At 35.3% G+C, this 24,315-nt stretch overlaps 1 protein-coding gene across 2 annotated transcripts in view; it reads right to left on the reverse strand.

The window, feature by feature from the left end:
• DSC3 (desmocollin 3) overlaps positions 1 to 14,457 on the reverse strand; it is a 43,267-nt gene extending 28,810 nt beyond the window's left edge. For both annotated transcript variants that reach the window (XM_016131205.2, XM_016131206.2), the window contains exons 1-4: positions 14,157 to 14,457; positions 4,516 to 4,600; positions 2,672 to 2,871; positions 1,269 to 1,388 (exon numbers count right to left, since the gene is read on the reverse strand). In XM_016131205.2, the coding sequence (XP_015986691.2) occupies positions 1,269 to 1,388; positions 2,672 to 2,871; positions 4,516 to 4,600; positions 14,157 to 14,222 (471 nt within the window). In that variant the 5' untranslated portion in view covers positions 14,223 to 14,457. The remainder of the gene's footprint in view (positions 1 to 1,268; positions 1,389 to 2,671; positions 2,872 to 4,515; positions 4,601 to 14,156) is intronic.
• Positions 14,458 to 24,315: the final 9,858 nt, after the last annotated feature.

Below are 24,315 nucleotides of genomic sequence, written 5' to 3' on the forward strand. Positions count from 1 at the left end.
GGGAGGGAGGAGGGAGAGCAGGAAAGAAACAGCAAAATATACTAAGTAGAAAACTAAGTGAATGGTGTCCTACAAGCCAAGTGAAGAAAGTTTTTCCAGGGGAAGAAAGAGGTCAGGTCAGCTATGTCAAATGTACATACATATTTCAAAGAAATGAAGACTGAGAAGTGATGACTGATTTAGCAATGTGAAAGCTATGATCAGTATAACTTCAATAATCAGAAATCATTTCTTAAAATGCCTCATCAGTGCTTAAAGTATGATAACAAAAAAGAAGAAACAAAGGTCCAGCACTCAGTAGAATAAAAAATAAGTTTGAGAGACCTTAGAATGACAATTTAAACAATAAACAAATAGCACATAGGTTACACCATTGGTATAAAACATCAACCACAGTAATAGAAATTCAAGGTAAAAAGCAAGCATAACGCCATAGCCCAACTTCAGTAATTGTTTTCATTGCATATATTCCATTTAGATTTTTATGAAAAGTAAATGCAACCCTGCTTAAAAACTTCTCCTTGTTTTCAGGGAAAAGTTAAACTTCCCAGAAAAACATATATGTTCCATTATGATACGACCCCAACACACCTCTTCTGCCTCATCTCCCTGCTCCACTGCCATCATACCTGGGAACCCAGACTAAGCTACCTGGAGCTCCTGTAATGAGTCATGCTTGCTTTCGCCTCTATACCTCTCCCTTTTCTTCCACAACATTTTCGCATTCTTCAGAATTTAACAAAGATGTCTCCTCCTCTAAGCCTTTTCTTGTTTTCTACCCTATTTCCTCTCAGGACTTGGTGCTCATCTCATAAATTCTCAGATCACCCCAAACCAGTTATCTCTGTCATAGTACTCATCATTCAGTAATGTAATCATTTGTCTACTTCCATCTCCTTCAGTAGGCTAAGAAACTATACGAGAACAAGAACCATGACTAAATTTATTTCTAGCTTCAGTACTTAGAGCAGTGCCTTCCACAAGATATGGGGGGTGCACAATAACTAGCTGCTAAATGAATGAATAAACTAATAAAGATCGTTAAATGGCTACAGAGTCTTTCTCATATTATTAGTTTTTTTAGTGATTTTCTAGTTTTTTTCATTATTAGTGTTATAGTGATTTTCTCATTTTATTCATTTTTATAACATTTTATGACTATCTTCAATCAAATCTGTTTATTTTTAAATGTTTAAAGAGTTATTAAACCTAAACAAAACAGACTCTTAGAATTAAAACACTCCAATCAGAAAGGATTTAAAACCGACCTGTTGAAGAAACAGAGGGAAGGGGCCCAAGGAATTCTCTTGCATTGAACAGGGAATAGGTGCCCATCTCCTCTTGGAACGCCTGAGAACAGTTTCTTTAGTATGTCTTTTCCTCAATACCTGAATTTAGAGAAAGAAAATTAAATAAACAAAAGCTTCAAACCCTACCTTGTTGTAAGATAACAGACGGCTCATAAACCTATCACTTCCCTGGAGGTTCAGGCTCAGGAATTTCCATGCTAAAGCTAAAGACTAAATAATAAGGCATTTTTGTTTTAGAAGGGTAAGAAAGAATGTATCTAGATTTTTAAGGTTTCATAAACCAGAGAATGTCCTTTTGTATACCTTTCTAACACTGACCATACTTTCAGGTTAGAAAAATCACTTCTTAAGTCTTCTTGTTCTGTCCCAAAAAGATAAAGAACACAGCACGTACTTGTCCTTTTTTGCTAAAACTTCATACTCATGAGAACCAGAGCAAGGAAATGCATTTTCTTCACTGCCTTAACACTCTGTCTGCACTGTCCAATATGGTAGTCCTAGCCATAAGTGACTGTTTAAGTTTAAATTAATAAGAATTAAACAAAACATAAAAATACCATCCTTCAGTTACACTAGACACAGGTCAAGTGCTCAGTAGCCATTAATATTGGGCTACCATACCAGACAATGCAGGTTATAGAACATTGCCATGAATGCTGAAAATTCTATTGTACTTTGTAGTGACTTCCATCTCATTTTCTGGTATAAAAAGGAAGACATTTTATTTCCTGATAATTAATAAATTAATTTTATTAAAGCACTAAACAGTCATTTCAATTAATTTTCTCATCAATACGCTTAGCATCAATTAGCTGTAATCCAGTCTAAACCTTTCATCATTTCTGTGACTACTTTCATTACCCATTCCTCATGATGTGGAATTTAGAACAGCAGTGAATAATCCTCTGAGTGATGGTTAATAGCATGATATACATATTCTTATTCATACTTATTCATACTCCAGAATTTCCATTCTCTTTTAGCATCAGAATCACTGTGGGACTTGAAATCAACCTCTTGTTCACTGGGAACCACTGCTCTTAACATTAATTTAACATCTGTTGACTGTGGGTCAGGTATTACTGAGAATATGAGCTCAAAGGAGATCAATTCATGCCCTCAAACAGCTATGCATAAATTGTTTGCACTAATAAAAAAAATAATAATCCTGAATGCTATAATACAGAGGTAACCAGGCTGACACAGCCATATAAAATCAATTAGTTAGACTTCGAGGCTGCAGAAGACTTCACCGAAGAGGTATCATTTCAACTTATGCTTTGCTCCTCTTCACAATTTTTAATGAAAATATTTAAATGAAAAGGAAAACATGCCTGAAAATATCAATGTACTTTGAATACCTTCTTCTGATGTCCCAGGAGCACAGTAACCTCTTTCTGTGTCTGTTTCTTCGTGTCAGAAAGCCATATGGTGAAGGACCTTTTCTCATCAGACAACACAATAGCACTGGCTGTGTACACTGACCCATCTTCCAGAACTCTGAAATCAGGGTCACTTGACTGGATGAGGTCTGCAGACCTGAGGCACTCTTTCAAATTAACTGTAAGTAAAAATTTTCATGTTGTAAAGTAAAAACACATGCAAAGAGAAAAAATAGAGTGTTAAAATAATTTATACAATCTTCAGAATCATGAAGTAGAATGAAATAAACCAATCACTCTGATTTACCAAATTAACCAGTCTCTTTACATGTATTTTTAAATGATAATTTTATTTCAGTTAAAAAATAATAATAATCCTTGATCATATATACATATATATATATATATAGTATTGAATAAGGTGCTCTAAACATTTATATGCTTCTAAAATGCTTATAAAAATGATCTTCCTAATAAAGAGGTGTGTGTATTGCGATCATGACAAAGCTGAGCTACACACCCCCACACACACCTGAACAAACAAGTAGAAAAGTTTCCTTAACAATATCATTTCAGTCTTTTAAGATACATCTGTCTTCAGCCAGAAGTTATACATGTGAGCAATGCAGTTTATGAGTTAGGCAAATAGTCAAGAAAAATTTAGCTTCAATTTCTCCTCACTGGCACTTTTCTGTTACACCCGCCACTCACCCCAAACCCTACCAGGGGCCCACAGTTCTCCTTGTGTTCTTAGCTTTCCAGGACACCCTACTGAAAGTCTACATGCAGTCTTCTCTCTTTAAGAATTTTGCTTTCGTAGTAAAAGGTAATAAAATATAAGTATCAATGTAAGTGTTTTGATACTTACTAAAAGTGTCAAAATCCATCCCATTCACTTTCTACATTAATGGAAACCAAATTGATAATTAATACTCACTTAAGTAATAACCTCTCAAAGCATTCATGTTACCCATGTATAGTGTTTTTACTTTAATTCTAATCTGTCACAGATGGGAAACATTTAGTCACAAAGAAGTGAACATCTTTAAGAGCGATGACCAATTTCTCTTGCCTACACATTTTTAGCAGAATGACAACCTCTAGTCTATTTTCCTAGAGGAACACCCCTAAACTCCCTTTACAACCTTTTTTTTCTTCCTCTCTATAGGAATAAAAGTGGCCTTTGTTTAATAAAGTTAAATGAAGCACTGTAACCAGAAATGGTACACTTTATTGAAAAAATATTTTTGGTATCTCTGGGACAAGCTATATCTCTTTAAAAAAATAATTGTGATGCTTTCCTCCAATATTCCCTGTACCACATGGAAAGTCCACCTAGGCAGAGCTTCCCTGGTGCTGAGAGAGTTTGAGGTTCCCCAGCTTCTCAGTGTGCAAATGGCTGATTAAGTTCCATTTTGAATGGAATGGCTCACCTTGTCATGTTCCCCAGGGAAGCCATAGCATTGCATTGATAAAAATACTGCTCTGATTCTCTCCGCTCCTTATCTACAGTTCTCTAATGCTTGGATCCTAGTGCAACGAAAGGGCTATGTTCTACGTGTAGAACTACATGTAGTCCTTTATGTAATTTTTAACCTTTAAAACATGAATAAGTACAAAATCATAGCTTAGAACATTTGCACTAGAATCAACCATAGAATTCGATGGAGCTATAAAGAAATGAAATATATCTTTAAATAATCTTGATTTTTATCTAACTATAAATAGATTCAGGCTAATTCCAAAATACAAAGATTGATAAAATGCTCTTTCCTGTGTAAGTAAACTAAATTTCTGTTTTAAAAACACTTAAGATTTCTCACCTCTGCCGACCATTTTGTCTGCCTCTAGTTTAGAAGGTATATTAAATATCACTTTTTTGCAGGCTTCACAAGCAAAACTGAAGAGCTGGAATTAAAAAAAAAGGGTCACATTAATGTACTATAAAGAACAAAGTTTCAGTTATGCGAGATAAATAAGTCCTAAAAATTTGTATAGCATAGTACCTCTTGGTAACAATACTGTATTGTTGACTTAAAATTTTGGTTGAAAGACTTTTGGAGGTAACGGAAATGTTTATAGCATAGACTTCAGTGATGATTTCATAGACATATACTTATCTCCAAACTCAAACTACACATTAAATATGTACAGCTTTTAGTATGTAAATCTTACCCCCAATACAGTGGTTTTTTTAAAAAAAAATAAAGAACAAAACCACATTATTATCTCGATAGATGCAAAATAAGCAATTGACAAAATTCGACATGAACTTATGATTAAAAACCCTCAACATACTAAGAATAGAAGAAAACTTGCTCAACAGAGTCTCTATGAAAAACATAAAACTAACATTTCGCTTAAGGAGAAAGGCTGATTTCCTCTGATATGAGGAAGATACTGATGCTCATTCAACATTTTATGGAGTTTCTACCCAGGGCAATTACAGAAAAAAAAAATAATAAGGTTAAAGGCATTCATATTGGGAAGGAAGAAGTAAAATTGTCTCTATTTGCAGATGACATGATCTTATACATAGAAAATCCTAAGGAATCCACTAAAAAAAATCAAAAGTAATAAATGAGTTCAGCAAGATTGTAGGATACAAGATTAACATACAAAATCAATTCCTTTCCTGTAAACAATAAAAAAATCTGAAAATAAAATTAAGCAAACATCTTATTCACAATAGATATCTCGTCTTCATGCATCAGAAGACATATTTCCAAAATTCATCTACAGACTCAATGTAATCTCCATCAAAATTCCAAGTAGTTTCTTTTTAGAAATTGACCATTAATCCTTGTGGAAATGTAAAAGACCTCCCCCCTCCCTCCAAAAAAAAAAACTTGAAAATGAAAAAGTTGAAGACTTACATTCCCAGTTTCAAAACCTACTACAAAGCTATTATAACCAAGACAAAGTGGTACTGTCATAAGGATAAACATATGGATGGATGAAATAGAACTGAAATCCCAGAAATATGCCCTTACATTTATGGTTAGCTGATTTTGACGACAGCTTCCAGAAAGTTTCAACAAATGGTGCTGTGACAATTTGATAACCTCATACAAAAAATATTAATTTGAACTCCTATTTCACACCATTCATAAAAATTAACTCAAAATGAAATACAAACCTAAATGTAAGAACTAAAACTATTTAGTGAAAAACTGAAGGGTAAATCTTCATGACCTTGGGTTAGGCAATAATTTATTAGATGTAACATTAAAAGCACAAATGATAAAAAAAAAAAAAAACAATAAGTAGGGTGATCAAAATTAAAAATTTTTGCTCTTCAAAAAATACCACCAAGAAATTAAAATTAAACCCACAGAATGGGAGAAAACATTTTCAAATCATATAACAATAAATGACTTCTTTAAAATATATATAGAATTCTTACAACAATAATAAAAAGACAACACAAAATATGGCCAAAGAATTTAAATAGACATTATCCAAAATAGATATACGAAATAACCAATAAAGAGATGAAAAGATGCCCAACATCATTAGGCATTAGGGATATGCAAACCTAAACCACAATGATATACATCCTAGGATGGCTAACATAAATAAGACAGAAAGTCACAAGTGTTGACAAGGATATGGAAAAACCAGAACCCTCATGCATTGCTGGTGGAAATGTAAAATGATGCAGCAACTTTGATATACAGTTTGGCAGTTTCTTAAATTTAAACATAAATTTAATATATGACCCAGTAATTCTACTCCTACCCAAAAGAAATGAAAACATGCCTATGTAGAAAACTTGTACAGGAATATTCACGATGGCATTTTGCACAATAGTCAAAAAATGAAACCCACTCACATGCCTATCAAATGATGAATAAGTCAATAAGATGTGATATATCTATAAAATGAAGCAATATTCAACTGTAAAAAGAAATGATGTGCTGATACATGCCACAGCGTAAATAAATCTAAAAAGCATTATGCTCAGCGAAAGAAAGTAGACAAACAACATAGCACATATTGTATGATTTCATTTATATAAAATACCCCAAAAACAAATACATAGAAAGACAATAAATTCATTGCCTAGAGCTGGGAATAGGAATGGGAAATGGTTGTAAAGTGGTCTGAGGTTTCTTTTTTAAGATTATGGAAATGTTTTAAAATTACATTGTGGTGGTAATTATACATTTTGCAAGTTTGCTAAAATTTACTGAATCATACACTTAACATGGATGAGTTTTATGGGATGTAAATTATACCTTAATAAAGCTATTTAAAACAAAAAAGATACATTGTCTTTAATATGAAAATGATTCTTTCCACTTTCACCTCTACAAATTAGCAATGAGGCTTTTCTAAATTTAAAAAGTCATATGAGCAATTTCAGAAAAATAAAATTAAGTAATAACCACACAGAAGTCTTTCATAATTGATATAAATAAATATAAAACAGACTTCACAAAATTAAAAGATATTAGGTCATGATAACATAATTGTAAATGTATATGTATGTATGTTCATCATCAAAATTCTTATACTAATATGTACTTTAAATGTTACTGTATTTCTGTAAGATCTACCTTACCTTTGCTTTAATTAGTTAAGGTAAAACAACTCAAAAATATGGACAAATAGGGTCAATATATAATAGTTTTGTTTAAATATAAGCCAAAAAGTCATTTTCAGAGTCATAATCTGATTGCTAACTGTGACAATGAAGTAATAAGTTGTTTGTCCTTAAAAAATATTTGAATCATATTATGTATGTTCAATTAAATGTTTTTCCTAAGAATATAGTTGTTACCTTGCAGCGAAAATGGTCTTATTCAATAATGCACCCATTGGTCCAAATATATCTTAACTCTATAGTTGGTATTTTTAAATATCAAAAGAAAGCCATGTTCAATATATCTTAATCACAACTCTTTTAAAAATATTTTAATTTCACTATGACATATTTAATCAACTATAATATAATAAATGTTCATATATCCACCCAGATATTTTAAATTAATATTTGCAATTTTGGCTTCATTTTTAAAAATTCATCTTTACAAATGTAGCTAGAGTCTTATGTTCTATTCCATTTTCATCTCTCTTCTCTAGGGAAGTTTCTTCTAAGTTGATGTTTATACTTCCTCTGTTGGTTTTTAAACTTTTATTGTATATGCATTATACATGCATGTGCTCATAAACACAAGCTAATATTGTGTGTAGTTTGTGACTATTGCATCCTTTTGCAACTTGCTTTTTCACTCAACAACATGCTTGAGATTTTTCCAAGAATATGCCACAGTTTATTTTGATCATTCTCCATTTTCCATTTTTTCTTTTACTAATGATATTGCAATGAATGGCTTTGCAGGTACAAGATATCAGGATACCTACCTGAAGTAGAAACACGTGGGCATCTCCAATTTTAGTAACTCTTGCCAAGTTGCTCTCCAAAGTACTAATGTCAATTTATATTAATGCCCCAGATTATTAGATCTCTCTCTTTCTCAAATTCTCTACTACAATTAAATCTATAGTACATTAAAATTTTTGCCGATCTTATGGCTTTTGTTTTAATTTGCATTTTCTTAATTTCTACTGAGGCTGAGCATCATTTCTTGTGTTTATTTGCCATTTATTTTCTGTAAATTATCTATTCCTCTCCTTTAATCATCTCTATATTGTTTACCTTTTTAAAATTATAGTATTTTTTATTTGTAGGCTCATGTGGATTGTTTATTCACTATTTTTATAGTTTTTTTTGATAAATAGTACCTCAATTTTAGTCAAATTTATTAATCATTTCCCTTAGTTTTTTTAAAGTAGTCAATTTTATTAATCATTTCTTCTGCTTTATAATTTTGTGTATTAGTAACTCCTCTTCTAAACTTTTCATAAATATATTATCCAATATTTTCTAAAATTTTAAATATTTTAAATATTTTACCCATCTGGAATGTATCTTGTGCGCAATTCATTGTAGCTATCTAATCTTATCTCTTGCCATATGGACAGCCAACTGACCCAGAACCATAACTGAATAACTCTTCTATTCTTAACTAACGATAATGCCATATCCATCATCCACATGGCCCCACAAATACGGAATCTATTTCTGGGATTTCTGCACTATTTCATTACATGTGTTTATCCCTACATCAGTACTATATAGTTTTAGTTAATATCGCTTTATTATAAATCTTAGTATTTGTTATGGTGATGCCAATCCCTATCATCTTTTTTTAAAGCACCTTTTTTTTTAGACTTCTACTCTTTCACAAATGTTATGATCAGCTGACCAATTTCATGAAAAAAACCCTTTTAGATTGTTTTTATTCAGGAAACTTACTTTTATTAGTTATCTTATTTCTGTTCTTGTGAGGGTCTCTAGTAGAATGCTGAATAAATCAGTTATAGTGAAATTGTGGATTTTTTTTTAACCTTAAAGAGAATGCTCTTACCATTTCACCATTATTTTTGAGTCTTTCTTTTTTTCTTTCTTTCATTCATAGAGGCATTCATTTTTAAGTATCCTTCACTATGTTGAGTAAGTTCATTTCCCTATATTCCTAGTTTGCTCAGAATTTTTTATAACAATAAATCTAATTTCTCACTTATTTTGATATGAACATATAATTTTATCTCTGAATATATTACTATGTTAAACTACAATAATAAATTTTCTAATGTGAAACTATCTTTCCTTACCTGGGATAAGCCTAACAGGACATGATAATTTTTAATACATTATTGGTTGTTGCTATTTATTTTAGTATTTCAAATATATATCTGTAAGTGAAATCAAGCTATGATTCAACTTCGCACAATTCTCATAAAATGATTTAAGAAGAGTTCCACTTTTTTTCTGTTCTTTGAAATAATTTACATAAGGTACAAATTATCTGTTCCATATAATTATGAAAGAATTCACCTATCACAGATCTGAGCCTGATGGATGTGAAGATGTGTGTGTGGTGACATTTGGCTCTAATTCAATGTCTTTAATGGTTATACATCTATTTAGATTTTCTATACCTATTCAAGTCAATTTTGGTAATTTATATTTTGTAAGAAATTACTCGTTTTATCTTTTTTTCAAATTAATTGTAATAATCTATTAATGATACTATTTTTATTTAAAACATCTGTCCTCTTGGTAACTATGCCTTCTTTTTTTTTACCTTAATGTTAGCTTCTCTGTGCCTTATCTATTTTTTACTTGCTCAGTCATAGCAGGGTTTGTCTAGATTGTCAAAGAACAGCTTTTGGTTTTGTTCATCTTCTCTATTGCTTGTTTCTCTTTTTACATGTTCTCTATAAAACATCAATTCAAAAGACTATATAATAGTATAGTTAGCTATTTTAAGAAATAATAAAATTAAAACTAGAGTACTTAGCTTCGAGTTTAAGAAATAAGACATTACTGTTATTTTTAAACCCCTATAAACCTTTACCCAGTTGTATTTCCTTCCATCCCTCAAGCCCCAAAACTTGGAACTTGCAACAATTAAAGGATGATTGTTGAATTAATCAGTTTTTCCCTGCCTCTGCTTATTTTATCCTATGTATGTGTGTTTATACATATATAAACATACACGTCCCCCCCGCCAAAAGAAGATGCAGGTTTATTTTGCCGATTTTTGGCTTTTCAATATATGCAGGCATATGCTAATTGTATGTCACTTGATTTCTTCGCTCATGAAATTTATCCATTCTGAGTAGATAGCAATAGTTTATTTTCATTGACATACAGTACATCATTGGAAAGAATGTACAATTAATTCATTAAAATAATTTTTGATAAAGGTAATATTAAAATATAGATTTCAGTTATGTCATGCTTCTTGAAGCTAAAAGTAATTTGATACTCTACTTGTGGGGATTGGATATATTACTGAAAATAAAGTAAAAAATGTAAAAGCGCCATTAAATTAGGAAGAATGAACTACTAATCTTTAAAGGTTATTTTTAAAATAACTTTTGTATAGAAGAGTGCCCAATAAAAACTGCAAAACACAAAAAGACCTTTTGAAAAATTGATGAATTATGGATTATTTGAGTTTTAAAAAAGTAAATATCTTTTAATGAAGAACTCTGCAGGGCAACTTTAAGAATCTGATTTGCAAAACCTAGAGTTGCAAGCAACTTTAAATTAAAATGTAACAAATTAAGTTTTTAAAAATGATAATATAAAGTACTGTCTACTGTAGTCTGGAAAAATTAATTGCTTTGTTTCATTTTACAGTACTATCCAAATTTTATAGTTGTATGTAAGCTTATCATACAAATCACTAAATCCTGATAGAAAAATCTAATGCTAAAAGGAGAATGAAAATAAACAAGTTATTTGAGATTATTTCACTTCTGTACTTTGTTCAGTTTTACAGGGAATACACAAGGTAGGCTTTCTAAAATGACATCTTTTTTTCAATAAAGAAAAAAGAATCTCAGTAACTGAAATTTATGGAATGTCTGAATAATAAAGATCTTTTGACAGCATAAAAGTTACAAAATTTTAAATTCATCATTTTCCTATGCAAAATAGAAATATTGCCTTCTGAAAAGTAGAAATATTGCCTTTCAAATTCTTATCACTTCAAAGGTAAACTGTAAGATTCACCTCTTTGTAGTCTAAGTCCTTAGATGATGCTACTAAATTTCCTTCTATCCAAACTATTCATAAGATGGGATTCTAGTTAAATGAAAGATTCAATTAACCACAAGTCCCCACAGGTACCATATATGGAATACCAGCTGTCAAGGAGATTACCACAGGCCTCAAAAATGTGCATGGGATTACATGTATTAAGTGATTCAGAAGGTACTTCAGGATCTAGATATATTTCAATATGAACATCAACAACCTCCTTTTTAAAAGGTATCTGATAATGCATTGATATAAATATATAGTAAAGTTTTTACCTCAAGATCACAGTTTTAATATGAACTAGTTCTCATTTACTTCCTTTATTTGCCTTAAGCCTTTTTTTTTTTTCACTAATACCAAGGATAATAGAAATTATTATACTTATTTTTATTTCAAAAGGATGAGTATGTCAAATTTTATCAAGAAAAAAAGGTCTTTCTGGTAAAGGAGTCACATTATTCTTATTAATTAATGCCATAAAATCTGAAAAGGTAGAATGCTTGTTTGTCAATATAGGTAGGCTACGGGTAGAATTAATATAATCCAAGGAGAAAGTATGTTAGTGCTGTAAAGGAAAACATTGTTTTAATTCCTTTTGAAGAAGAGTCCTTTTAGCAAAATGACAGGTTAACTGTGGTCCAAGTACATACCATTTATAATATATAATAGATAACAATTCCCAAAGTGGATTTGATAAGGTGAACAATATTAAATACCTATCTTAAAGTATCTCATTATTTGTAACTGGGCAGAAGACACCTGAGTAACTGAACTAATGCAAACCAGTTTTTAACCATCCCTAAAAATTTCTGTTACATTGAGAGGAGCTTCCCGCTGTTCTATTTTTTCTTCTTTTCTTTGTAAGACAGTGTGGCAAGGATCATTAGTAATTGTATTTGACCACAGGAATTTAGAATGTTGTGGATAGAGAGGTGGTAAAGGCACGCAGATGCTGGAGGAGAAAAGTACAGATGGAAATTTCTCAATCCATGAAACAGCTGAGTGGAAAAGTTAACATGCTGAATGTCAGTTTTATGTTACAGACTTGCTTTGAAGGGCTCTCACTTCAAACACGGACTTGTTTTCGAGAAATCCATTAAGGTGAGTATAAAACGAAACTGTGTTTCTAAAGTGTTATGCTTTTAACATTACGCTGAAAAGTTGGTAGTCGTATGAGTCAAAAGGAAATACAGACATAGGGTGGACAGTAGAGGTATTAATATACCCATCTGGATACAAATTGAAGGTGTAAACCGAGAATTGCAGATGAAAGAAATTATTCTATATGCACTCTCCAGTATTCAAATTTCCAGATATACCATTTTATCTAAACTTCAGGAAATTAAAAAAAAAAAAAAGCCTAAATGAGTATCGTATACTGTAGCTGATGCTACCTCTTGATTTACACACACCTTCTTGCCTTGCCACACCCCAACATCTTCTGTCCTTGGGACAGCTCCTTGAAAGTCACTCCCTACCCTCCAACAAATATGGGAAATCTTGAGAACACAAAACCTTCGCAGTCTCTTCTCCCCATTCTCCGATCTCTTTCTCGGAGAGAACACAGAACACTAAATTCATGCTTTTAAACATAAAAACTGGAAAGGCTTTCAAATACATCACAAAAGAACATAATTTGAGGGCAGTTTCTATTCGTAAAGAGGCATTTCATCAACTCAGAAATTTTGTTGGGACAGTTGTCTGGCAGGTCGACGCGCTCGTTTGTACAATTCCTCGTCCATAAATATATCTTAGATCATACTTATCAATCCAATATTCATAATTGCTTGATTCAGAAAGAACAGAACTAGGGCCTGTTCTTCTTCATGAGAATCAGAGGAACAGCATCCGCCTAGCCAGAGTCGACCTCCGAGTCAGGAGAGTCCTCTGGCACCCAAACCCCATGACGATCCTTGGATCCCGGGAAGTCGCGGGTCCGCGGCTCCTTATCATTACACATCTCGAGTGCAGCCCTGGTCTCGTTTGAAGATCCTCGCATAATCATGCCGTTAGAGTTTCTGATTTTTCGCTTTGACTCCTGAATTTTCGGAGAACTGTCCCTAACTTCCTCTCCCGCCAGATCTCGTCCTCGGTCGCGGGTTTCCCCGGGTACAGGAGACTCCAGGCTGAGCTCTGGTCTTGCTCAGTCCTCGGTGGATCCAAAGTAAGACCTAACCCCACGCCTATCCGAGCACCCCACGCACCCTGACCCTATCCCTTCTGCCCCAACCCAACAGTACCCTCACACCACCGACCCCAACCCCAGCCCTTATCCAGCCTTCTGGTGGCACGCGTGGGTGGACGGTATGAGTGAACTGTTAAATAACCTTCAGGGGAGGCAAAACCTACAAGCCGTTTTTCAGCGGTAACTCCACACCGGGACCGAGAAGCATCGCTCCAACCCCGCCACGCACTAACGTCCCCATCCCAGGTGACTCTGGCGGGGTGGCGTCTTGGACCCCATTTCACATCTGTGTTTTGCTCATTCAGGGATCCTGAAAAACCTGGCCGAATACTTTTCCTCCTCCTCCATCCACACGAGCCCCAAGTGGCAATGGAGGAGTGCAGACCCCCAGCCCACAGGCGACCTCTGGCCAGAGCGCAGCGACGCCGTAGTGCAACCCCGTAATTCAATCACTAAAACGCGCCGTCCCAAACAAAAAGCTCAGTCTCGAGTCGTCCTTCTAAGTTCGTTTTCTATCCTGACCGTTCCGGGTCCGAATTTGGGGTCGTTCCTACCCCCGCAGGATTAAGCTGAGTGGCGGACATCGTCCACTTTACAGCTCCCGGCGCAGGAACCCACCCCCTTCTCCATCCCGGCTCCCGGTGGCTCCCACTCACCATGAGGGTCAGCAGCAGCTTGCAGAGGGCTCCACGCAGGGAGCTCCGGGGCCCTGCGGCGTCCATCTGGGGGCCGGGCTGGATGCCGATAGCGAGAGCCCGCGAAGGTGCGGCGGCGCGGGAGGCGAGTTCCTTGCTGCTGTACGTCTCTGTCGCCTTGGCCTCTCTTAGGCTTCCCTGCCTGGGAGCGTGTTCACTTCTGAGACAGGATTGGACCCAGGAGACGCTGGGCCGCCCCTCCTTGTTATTTCTCAAGTTTTATCACCGCAGGATCCTCTGGGGAGCTGCCCGAGCCTGCCTCTCCGCTTCCCGGCCACCGCGCCGGGCGCTCTCTCGCGGGAGAGCGGTCCCACGAGCAGGTCCCTGCCGGCTCTCCCACGCCCTGGCCTGCCCCGCGGCGCTGCCGCCCCGCCTTCGCTCCGCGCGGTCCTCGCCGCCCAGATTGTCTCGGGCGTCCCCCACTGCCGACGCTGCACCGCTCATTCCCACTGCAGAGCCCAAATTCGCCTGCAGGGATCCCTGCCCCGACATGGGCGCTCCTGGGTGCCAGGAACACTCTCGTGATTTTATCAGCGGATCCTCCCTTAGACTCTTGAAGATGTTTTGGGCAGTGTCTCTTGGTTATACAAAATATATGTATTTTTTCCAAATTTTGCTAACACGATAAGATAAAGAACAAAGGGAAAATTGTCGCATGTGGCATGAAGAAACTGGAATTTTGGAATACCAGAAACTAAAACCAATTTAAAGAAATTCTGCTGGAAATGTTTACGCACCCAAAACATTAATGAATTACATTCAGAGCTTTCTTTACTGCCAATTTAGTGGCCTTTTAAGAACCTTCTAAGAAAGGATTTGTTGTTCTTATATGTAAATTATCAATTTAGTAATTAATTGCATGGCGATTGTATTAAGATACGAGTTTTCAATTTGTAACGAAAGGAGGATCTACCACAAAAACCTCTACTCTAAAAGGAGGCTTACATAATCAATGCCATTTGCCAAAAAAAAAGGTTTGAGAAGCAGATTCGGGTAGCAACCTAAACTGAGCTCTGGAAAAAAAAAAAAAAAAAAACAAAACAAAGAAAGACAAGGTTTATAAAGGCAAAAGTCACAAAGTGTATTTTTTTTTTCAAACAAACGAAGGATTGCTGACTTGGTTAACAGGGGTTGATTAATTTCAATATGCAAATGAAGGGCAAAAACTACAAGGAGGAGGTAAAATTCATGTGTATCCATGTGTTACAGGATGTTCCTGGTTCAGCCTTGAGTGGAGTTTAGCAACAGACTTAGCAGCTCTGAGAACCGCGGCAAAAGGTGTGCATAGGCCCCACTTCCTAAGTAGCCTCCTGACTCTATCTTAAGTGACAGTCTTTACAATGCTTATTCCACTTAATTTATTTTTCCATTATCATGTTCAACAAACTTGTATCAGGGCACAGAGTCCGCCAAGCATTGTGTGAGGGGCTGGAGGAAAAGAAATGTGCAAAACCCAGTTCTTGCCCAAAGCAACGCCAAGTCTAAGAGGGAATAAAGGCAATCGTCACAGCCCAGTGGGCTAAACTTTTTAACAGAGAAGTAACTTGCAACACTAGGGGCACAGTCCTTTATCTCTCTCTACATATGTGTTGCTGCTCCTCAAAGTCCATGTGTAAATTCAAGACCAGGACACTCAGGTAGTCCGGATTAATTAGGGAAGGTGTTATGGTTTTCATTCATCCCACCTTAATTACCTCAATAGGCTAATAGTTTAAAATCTTGGGCTTCCCCGAAACTCACAGGCCTCAGCTATCAGGATTTAGACACAAAGTTCAGCTTTTCTGTCTCATCTCTGAAGCACTCAAGGCACCCACCAGAGATCCTATCTCATCTCTAGAGGTCTCTTTACAGAGGAGATCTTCCTTTGTCAGAGAAAGCACTACCAATTTCTCTCCACTCCAACCATTTTCGCCTCTCATCTTCTAAACTCTCACTTCATCTTCACCCATGACCTCAGGGAAAGTTTCTCAAAGTCTCCTTTGACCCCAGCCAGCCTTTAGAAACACAAGTGTATCATAGCTTCCCTGTAACATAGGTGATGCTATAGCCTAAACAGTGTCCCCTCAAATTCATAAGTTGAACCCCAAAACCCCAGTAGGACTGTTTTTGGAGATGGGATCTGTAAAGTAATAAAAGTTAAATGAGGTTATAATGGTGGGGCCCTGATCTGATGGTGTTAGTGTCCTTATGAAAAAAGACATCAAAAAGTAAAGCCCCTTTCCCCTTCCCTTCACCCCACCCCAATGACATGTGTGGACACAGAGAGAAGGTGGCTGTCTACAAGCCAGGAAGAGAGCTTTCATTGAAAACCAAATCAACCAGCACTTTGATTTTAGACCCTCGGCCTTCTGAAATATGAGAAATAGTACTTCAGATAAGAACCAAAAGAGAAACAGGGAAGGCTGGATGGAGTGTGCTCCAGGCAACAGCGACAGCAACATCACTAGCAAAGCTCTGAAGAGTATTATGAGGACTTCCCATGTCAAGGAAACAGAAAGAAGTTCCTTCAGAACCACTGGACAGAAGAATTCCTGTGTTTGGGAATTAGGTTAGAAAGATAATAGGCTTGGGACAAATCAGACTGAGAAGTGAAATTTCTTCCTGGAAGAGATGAAAAACCAACCGCTCAATCTGTAAAAAGGATTACTAACTACGAATACAGAATTATCACTTTTGCTGAGTTCATGAATTCATAAATGTCATTAATGGACCTGTTTATGCCTTGGTACAGCTCTCTCTTAATACTTAAGGAATAAAAGTTTTTTAAATGTTTGTCTGCATTCCGAGTAGTCCACTTTTCAGTGATTTCAACTTTTTCAGCTAGAGTGAGTCTGACCTGATAATTACTGTCCTCTAAGTGACCAAAACTCTTAAGATAGCTATCATCAGGTTGTGTTCAGCTGTACTTGAAGAGATTGTTAAGCCTACTGACAATTTTAAATGAGTTTGTTAAAAATAAATTTAAAATATGAGCTTCAGTTTGAATACATTTAGAACTAGATGCCTTCTATAATAAAATTAACTTAAATCCTGAGACATCATGAAGAGTTATTCTGAAATGCCTTTATTCTGATACCCTATCCCTCAAACTAAAAAGTCCATTGAAAGTCATTACTAAAAAAAGATGAATTATGGAAAAGAAACTCATTTTCATTGTTATTTTCTTAGTTCAAAGGGTAAGAGCTGCAATAATAAAGGATTAAAAGTGGTAAATGATTTTAAGTGAAAATGCAAAACTTTAGGAATCCAAGTGAATTGTAAAATTTTCAGTAGAATGCAAACTTAAGATTATTAAGAGTAGTTCTCTGTAACTGAGAGGAATCTCTGGCTTCAGAAAGAATATTGACCTTAGGATGTAGAAGCTGACTTCTGGCCCACTTGAGTCAAGCTGCCTTGCACAACTCACTGCCAACAGGTGCTAGTCTTACCCACCTACTCACCTGAGTGGGAAGTGTGGGTCTCCTCAAACACACCTAAAAAATACAACCAGAGCAGATATAAGATGTTTGGAACAAATTTAGTAGTAATGAAAAGGAAATTAATAAAAAATAAAAAGTTTAAATTAAAATTGAGTAAAAGAGTTTTTTGAAAAGTCCCTCTTATGATACAAAATGAGTTCTGTCATGAGACCTTAGCTCACAATCACTCTTAGTCTATTAATAGTCACAGTAATAAATAGTAATTAAAAAAAACACACACACACTCGTAGCAACAGTGAGGATCACTGTGAAATCAAAAGCCAGGAGCCCTCGCAGACTATTCTTAGAAATTAATTGCCCTTAATGTAGCCACTTGCTCTTTGAGAGGGCTTCTCCCTCATGCTTGGGAACTCAGTGATCAGATTCTCTCCCCCTCGCTGATGTATTCCTCCTCCTGCGACCATCTCTGCTACTGCCGCTCTGGCCTCCAAGAGAGGATGTTGCTCTCCCTGTATTACTTTTCCCAAAGTGTGACTAGAGGCCCTCCACTGCTGTCCCAGGGCACCACTAAGAATGGCCATGACATTTCGGTCATTTAAAAAAAAACCACTGGAGTCTTGGAGATAACAGAAAGTTGAAGAGTAATTTATAATATTACATTGCTGCCCAGAACAGAAGCCATTCCAGAACCCCTGCCTCACTCCTCTCCTGTCTTCCCATGGTAAGCACCCCTACTTTCACCCCCATGGAAATGGTCCAGACAGAACAGAGAACCTCAAGTCTAGACCAAAATGAGCCCTGGACTCCCAGGGGAGAGAAGTTTTTTCCCTTTTGTTTTTTCTGTGCTGGATCCTCAGGTTTCACAATTAATATCTGCCCAGGAGAAAGCTCGCTCCCATCCAGAGGTGTGGCTTTTCACTATAACCTTGGCAACAATCATACCAAATTCAAACATTTGTACATTTCTCAAGTTCAGAATTATCTAGTTTAAGTAACACCATGACAACAGTCTAATCCAGAGAGGGCGTGCCAAGCTCAGAAAGGTTCCTATTAATTAATGATTCAAGAACTGTTACAATGGTTTTACTCTTCCTCCACTAAAATCTTCAGACGCCCTTACAGATATCCTCTCTCCTGCCAACAGACCTTGTAAGGACACAGGAGTGGTCTCCTAGGTCTCCCCAGGCTAGAAGGAATAGTGATTTTCACACAGAAAACAAAAGGTTATTGTGTGAGTGATAACTTCTTACAGTAACCGGAAAAAAGCAGTGTAACAAAGCCCTGACACAGGATGAATTTTCAGTCCTTCTCATCGTGGAATCATCCCATAATTCCTCACTTCTGTTTCCTTCAGTGTGAAAATCTCCTCCTACCGGGTGAGGCTTTAGTTTGTCCTGTATGTTCTCATGTCCCCAGGAGCTCATTGTGTGCATCTGCTTGTTCAAAGGGCATTACTTAAGCATGAAGGCTACGGGTATGAGTGGGCTGACTTCCAGAGCCCATGTGTCATTTAATCCCACGTCATTCTCTGATTCACTGCCTCATCAGGCTTCTTTTTTCCCAGAAGCTTAGGAGGGCTGTCCCTCAACATCAGCTTGGGGAAGCTGGCCTATTCCCCAGCTCAAATGCCTACCAACTAGCTCAGGAGCAGAGAAACAACTTTTCCCACCAGTTTCTTATCGGCAGTGAATTATTTAATTCAGCAATTATTAATTTACTTTTATTAATTATTTTATTGACTATTAGTTATTCATTAATTTTATTTATTCAAGACATTAATTTTGATTTATCTTTTTTTTCAGCCCGACTAGTTTCCTTATGTCACTAGATGAAGACCCGCTTTCCACCAATTAGCTATTTAGTGTTCACTGAACAGGACAATACCTCAACAATTGGTTCCTTTCTTGCATTACTTTCAAGCATCATACTTGTATTTGCTCTTCAATGTTATAATAAGATATGCATGTCCCTAACTGAAACTCTATCTAATCTTGCACACATCTCTGTAAGTTTATACCAGATACCTTTTCTTCTAAATACAGGGGTTCTGCCTGAACATTATAAATAAATGAATGAATGAATGAATGAATGAATAAATAAAAATGAGATCCTAATAATATTTTATTCAAGTATGTACCAAAAATGTTGTTTTATTGCCCCTTTCTACTGATATTGCGGTGTTTATGACATGCTCTATAAAATTAGTTATTTCTCCCAGATTCAAAGCCCTGTTTGGATGATGGTCAGGGAAAGTCCTAATCTTAGCTACAATAATACTTCACTTTGAGGGAGGGAGGCAAGATTTGATTTATACATTTTGTAAATCACTATGGCTGCGTTATAGGAAACATCCTAGTACTGCTACTCTGAGTTAGTTATTTAACATTTCTGTGCCTCAATTTTCTCACCCATAAAGTCGGAATCATGATAGTTCCTAATTCAAGTAATGATAAAAAATTAACATGAAAAGTTCTTATAAACAAGAGATGGCACATGGTGGCTACTACATACATGTTTTCTATTAAGCATTTCTGTTTATTATTGGGAATTATCCAGGCAAGAGCAGATAATTAATGATGTAGGAGACAGAGATTTAATTTCATGGACAAAAATCGTGAGGAAACCAAAGGGATCAGTGTATTAATGGAGAGGTTGTCTTGAATAGGAGCAGAGAAAATTCACTAAATATAAAGGGTGAAAGTCAAAGTATATGGGATAGCCGTCGTAGTCTGGTAGAATGAGTGGTAGAAAAATACAGGAGTTCTCTTCTGCTTCTATTCTGTCACCGAAATCAGCTGCAAGGTTATCTGCTGAGTAAAGTGCATCAGAGATCTGAGCAAACAAGGTTTAAAATTTTAAAATTACTGTATCAAGATTTTAAATTGTTGACTCCAATCTATAATAAGAAATATTTTTAATGTTGTGAACTGGCACACAATTCATGCATATAACTCATAATAAAAGTTTCATGAACAAACTTAACTATCCCTATGCATAATACACACCAACTGTTTCTGTTCATTGTCTTCTAATCCATTACTAATGCAGGTTGCAACCCCTCATATTAGTTGGCTGTGTCGCAATCAATCGCTTGTGCTTCACTGTTTAAAAAACCCTGAACTTAGGTAATAGGCTAAAATTGTGGAGCAGGAATGAGAGTCAGCATGGTTAAACGTTTTTATTTGTTTTTTTTTGTTTTGTTTTGTTTTTAGCCGTATTTCAGGGCTCAAGCAAAAGTCATGAAGTAGGTGGTAAATGGGGTTTGTCTGGTGATAGGGTTTTGCCAAGTGATTACACGGAAGAAGAAAAGGGAAAGGAAATTGAAGATTATGGTGAAATGGATTTTGAAACAATTAATAAATAACTTTAAGCTGAGAAAGAAAGGAAATGATGAGATCAGTGAGACTATGAAAAAGTGGTAGGGTTTTACAAGAGACTAAACATTGCCAAAAATATTATTTGTAGCTTTCCTAAAGGAACTCAGACAAAAACAGCAAAAGATAACTCTAAATAATTGTTTCAGGTGCGTATTCAGATACGTGATACGAATTGGAGCATCAGAAGAGTCCTGGGTACAAGGCAGAGATCTGAGCATTTGTCCCTAGAGACATGTTATCGAAGCCACTTACCAGCTTCATGTAGACACGAAGCTAACAGCAAACTAATCCAACTACCTTTGCCCCACACTTGACACAACCCCACACACCACAGATATTTGAAATACAATCTCTTGACTTGGAGAAAGTTTGGGAATCAGTGTTTTACTAATACTGAATTATACTTTCATTCATATTTAATTAACATAGGAACATAGAAAATTATGACAAAGTGACTACATATTTAATCTGGTCTCAATCCTCATGCCATTGAAGAAACATATACCAAAGAAGGAGTTAGTGATTTACCTGAAGATGTAGAGCTATGTTCTAAGAAAGCCCAAATAAAACCCCAGAATTTTAGACCACTATTTTTCTCTTAAAAAAAAAAAAGAGGTAAATTAATCTGTTAATAAAACCAAAATGGTTGAAACAAATTGTAGAGGTTTTTTTTTGTTTTGTTTTTTATTTTCCTGCTTAAAACTAAAATGTATTGGCAGGGTTTAAATTTTATTATTATTCTTAGAAGAAATAGTATGCCCAGTTATAATTACAGCAAACAAAACTGCACCTATAAGTTAAACCTTGTTCTAGTTTCTAGGAGACTATCTAATTCTTTTATTGTCCAAGAGCTTATTTTCTTAAGCCTCTTGAATAGTCGATGGACCATTTAGAATTTCAGAAATACTTTTATTTGTAGACGTTTTAAAAAATGATATTTATTCTTATAAGATTTCTATATGCTATGCATAAAAGAGGAATTTAAATCAACAGGTTTATATAAAAACTTTGTATGAGATAAAGAAACCAACAAAATTATAAAATGACTGCTATTTTTCATTAAAAAAAAAAAGTTTATGCTGTAGGCCAAACCGCAATGGTACAATGTTTAAAAACTAATGGAGACTAAGCATGGCATCCATTGTACAAAGATTAACTTTGATCATCTCTGTGGCAGGAGAAATAAGGAGTAGCTTAACTTGTTACAGAATGAATAGTTTACTTGGTTCACTCTTGCACTGGTACAAATACTGTTTGCAATATTTCATCTGTCATTTCTAGAAAACTGATTATTTATTCTTAGTCTAGACAGTACAGGAAAATTTACATGACAAACGCTAAATGTGTTAAAGTGAAATTTTAAGACCAAGAGGATATGAGTGTACTCAATTACAATAAAATGAGTTGATAAAATATTTTCTTTTATTTTTTCTTGCCTTAATTCAATAATTTTCTGTGAATATATTGTATTCATTGTAGGCTTAATATAATAAGGCTAATATATCAGATTTTTCTTCATAGGTTTATAAATATCCAAAACCCTAAACTCCATGAGGTTTTTTTTGCTATTTATTTTATTTTATTAATTTCCCTCTGATTTTATAAATAAAATATGTTCATTGTAAAAAGGAAACACAGAAACATATAATGAAGAGTGTTTCATCACCCAGAAATTGCCAGTCAATATATTAGTATATTATATATGGTCTTAATTTAAACATTAGATTATACTTATCTGGAGAATTATTACACTTTTTTGTTAATACTATATTGTATGCCTTTCCTTAATTAGCCTTCAAAATAAAGTGATTGCATGATATTCCATTATCATTATCACAAAAATAACAGCTACCATTTTTATAGTTATGAACCAAGCCTAAGCTCTTTTATTAATCTCATTTATCCTATTGTGTTCCCATTTTATATATAAGAAATGTGAGGCTTTTGTGATTTACCAAGTTTCCTCAGTTAGTGAGAACAAAGTTGCAACTTGGATTCAAGTCCTTCTGTACAGAAGTCAATGCCCATGATCATTAGATCCATTATCCTCAATTATGGTACACTAGATCATAGTATATCATGATAATATATTATAAATTATTTACTTTTCTACCATGGCACATTTATTTTATTTCCAATTATCCACAGATTTAAGGCCACAGAAGTAAGCATCTTTGTATGTGTGTGGAATCTTCTCACCATTATCTTACTTTTTTAGGATAAATTTATTTTACCTGATTTCACTGGTAATAATGCATCAAAGTTCTATATGCTGATCCCTCTTCCTCTCAACTCTGGCTTTCTGAACTTCTCATTCTCTGTGGGTTTCCCTCATAACCTTGGTTCTTAGAATTTTCAATTGCCCACCTTTCCCATGGAAACATTCCTTAAGCTGAAAAGTCTTGACCCTTTTCCCATGTCCCTTCCTTATTTCATAGGTCCTTCTGAATCTACTGGCCATCATAGTCACACAATGAGGATTGTCTGTCACCTTACCTGACATAGCCTCCGCACATCATATTACTGGACAAATAGCTGTCATCTCATGGACAGAGCTACCTGTTATACCTGGTGTTGACCCTCCTAGTCCTATTTCTCTCTGGAAACTTGACAGTCCTGATTTGTTTTTGGAATATATACAATATAATTTGTATGTCTTATTGGCTAGCTGCACTAATATAGCAAAATTAGTTTTTGTTGAATGTTTTCTAAGCATCCTGGTCCCATGGTCCGTCCTTAATTTAGACTATGCTTCCAGTTCACTCCATGTGGTGAATAGGAACTGTGGAGTATGCAGTACATTCTAAATGGCTAATTTACTGAAACTGTGAAATTTTAATAACTGATGCAGTTCAATTATTTAGTGCATGCTTATCATTTTGTTTAATGTATCTTATATGAAGATGCAAACTAAAAACATTTCAGTTTCATAAAGTTCAAAAAAAAATCACATATACCCAGTTACTATTTTAATTAATGGTTCTCGAACTCCAGAGGATGTAAAAGTGACCTAGGAAGCTTATTGAAAAGTGAAGACTTCCCACCAGCCTGTGATCCTCATGATTCTGGGTCAAGAGGGGAACTTTAACACCATGAGCAACTTTGACACAGATGATCTGTGAACCATACTCTAAAAACAGTGCAAGCAAATATTTCAGCAAGTTTGCCCTAATATTTGCGAACTGTAAAAGAAACAATATTCTCCTTTGTACTCATTCCTGCATCGCAACATAATCACTGAAAGAAAAGGGCAGTGAGCAGAAACTCCACAGTTCTGATCTCTTACCTATGTTCAGATTCTCTGTAGAGGCAGGAAGGAACAGT

The sequence above is a fragment of the Rousettus aegyptiacus genome, unplaced genomic scaffold (genome assembly GCF_014176215.1).
Source record: "Rousettus aegyptiacus isolate mRouAeg1 unplaced genomic scaffold, mRouAeg1.p scaffold_m13_p_12, whole genome shotgun sequence".
NCBI classification, from domain to species: domain Eukaryota; kingdom Metazoa; phylum Chordata; class Mammalia; order Chiroptera; family Pteropodidae; genus Rousettus; species Rousettus aegyptiacus.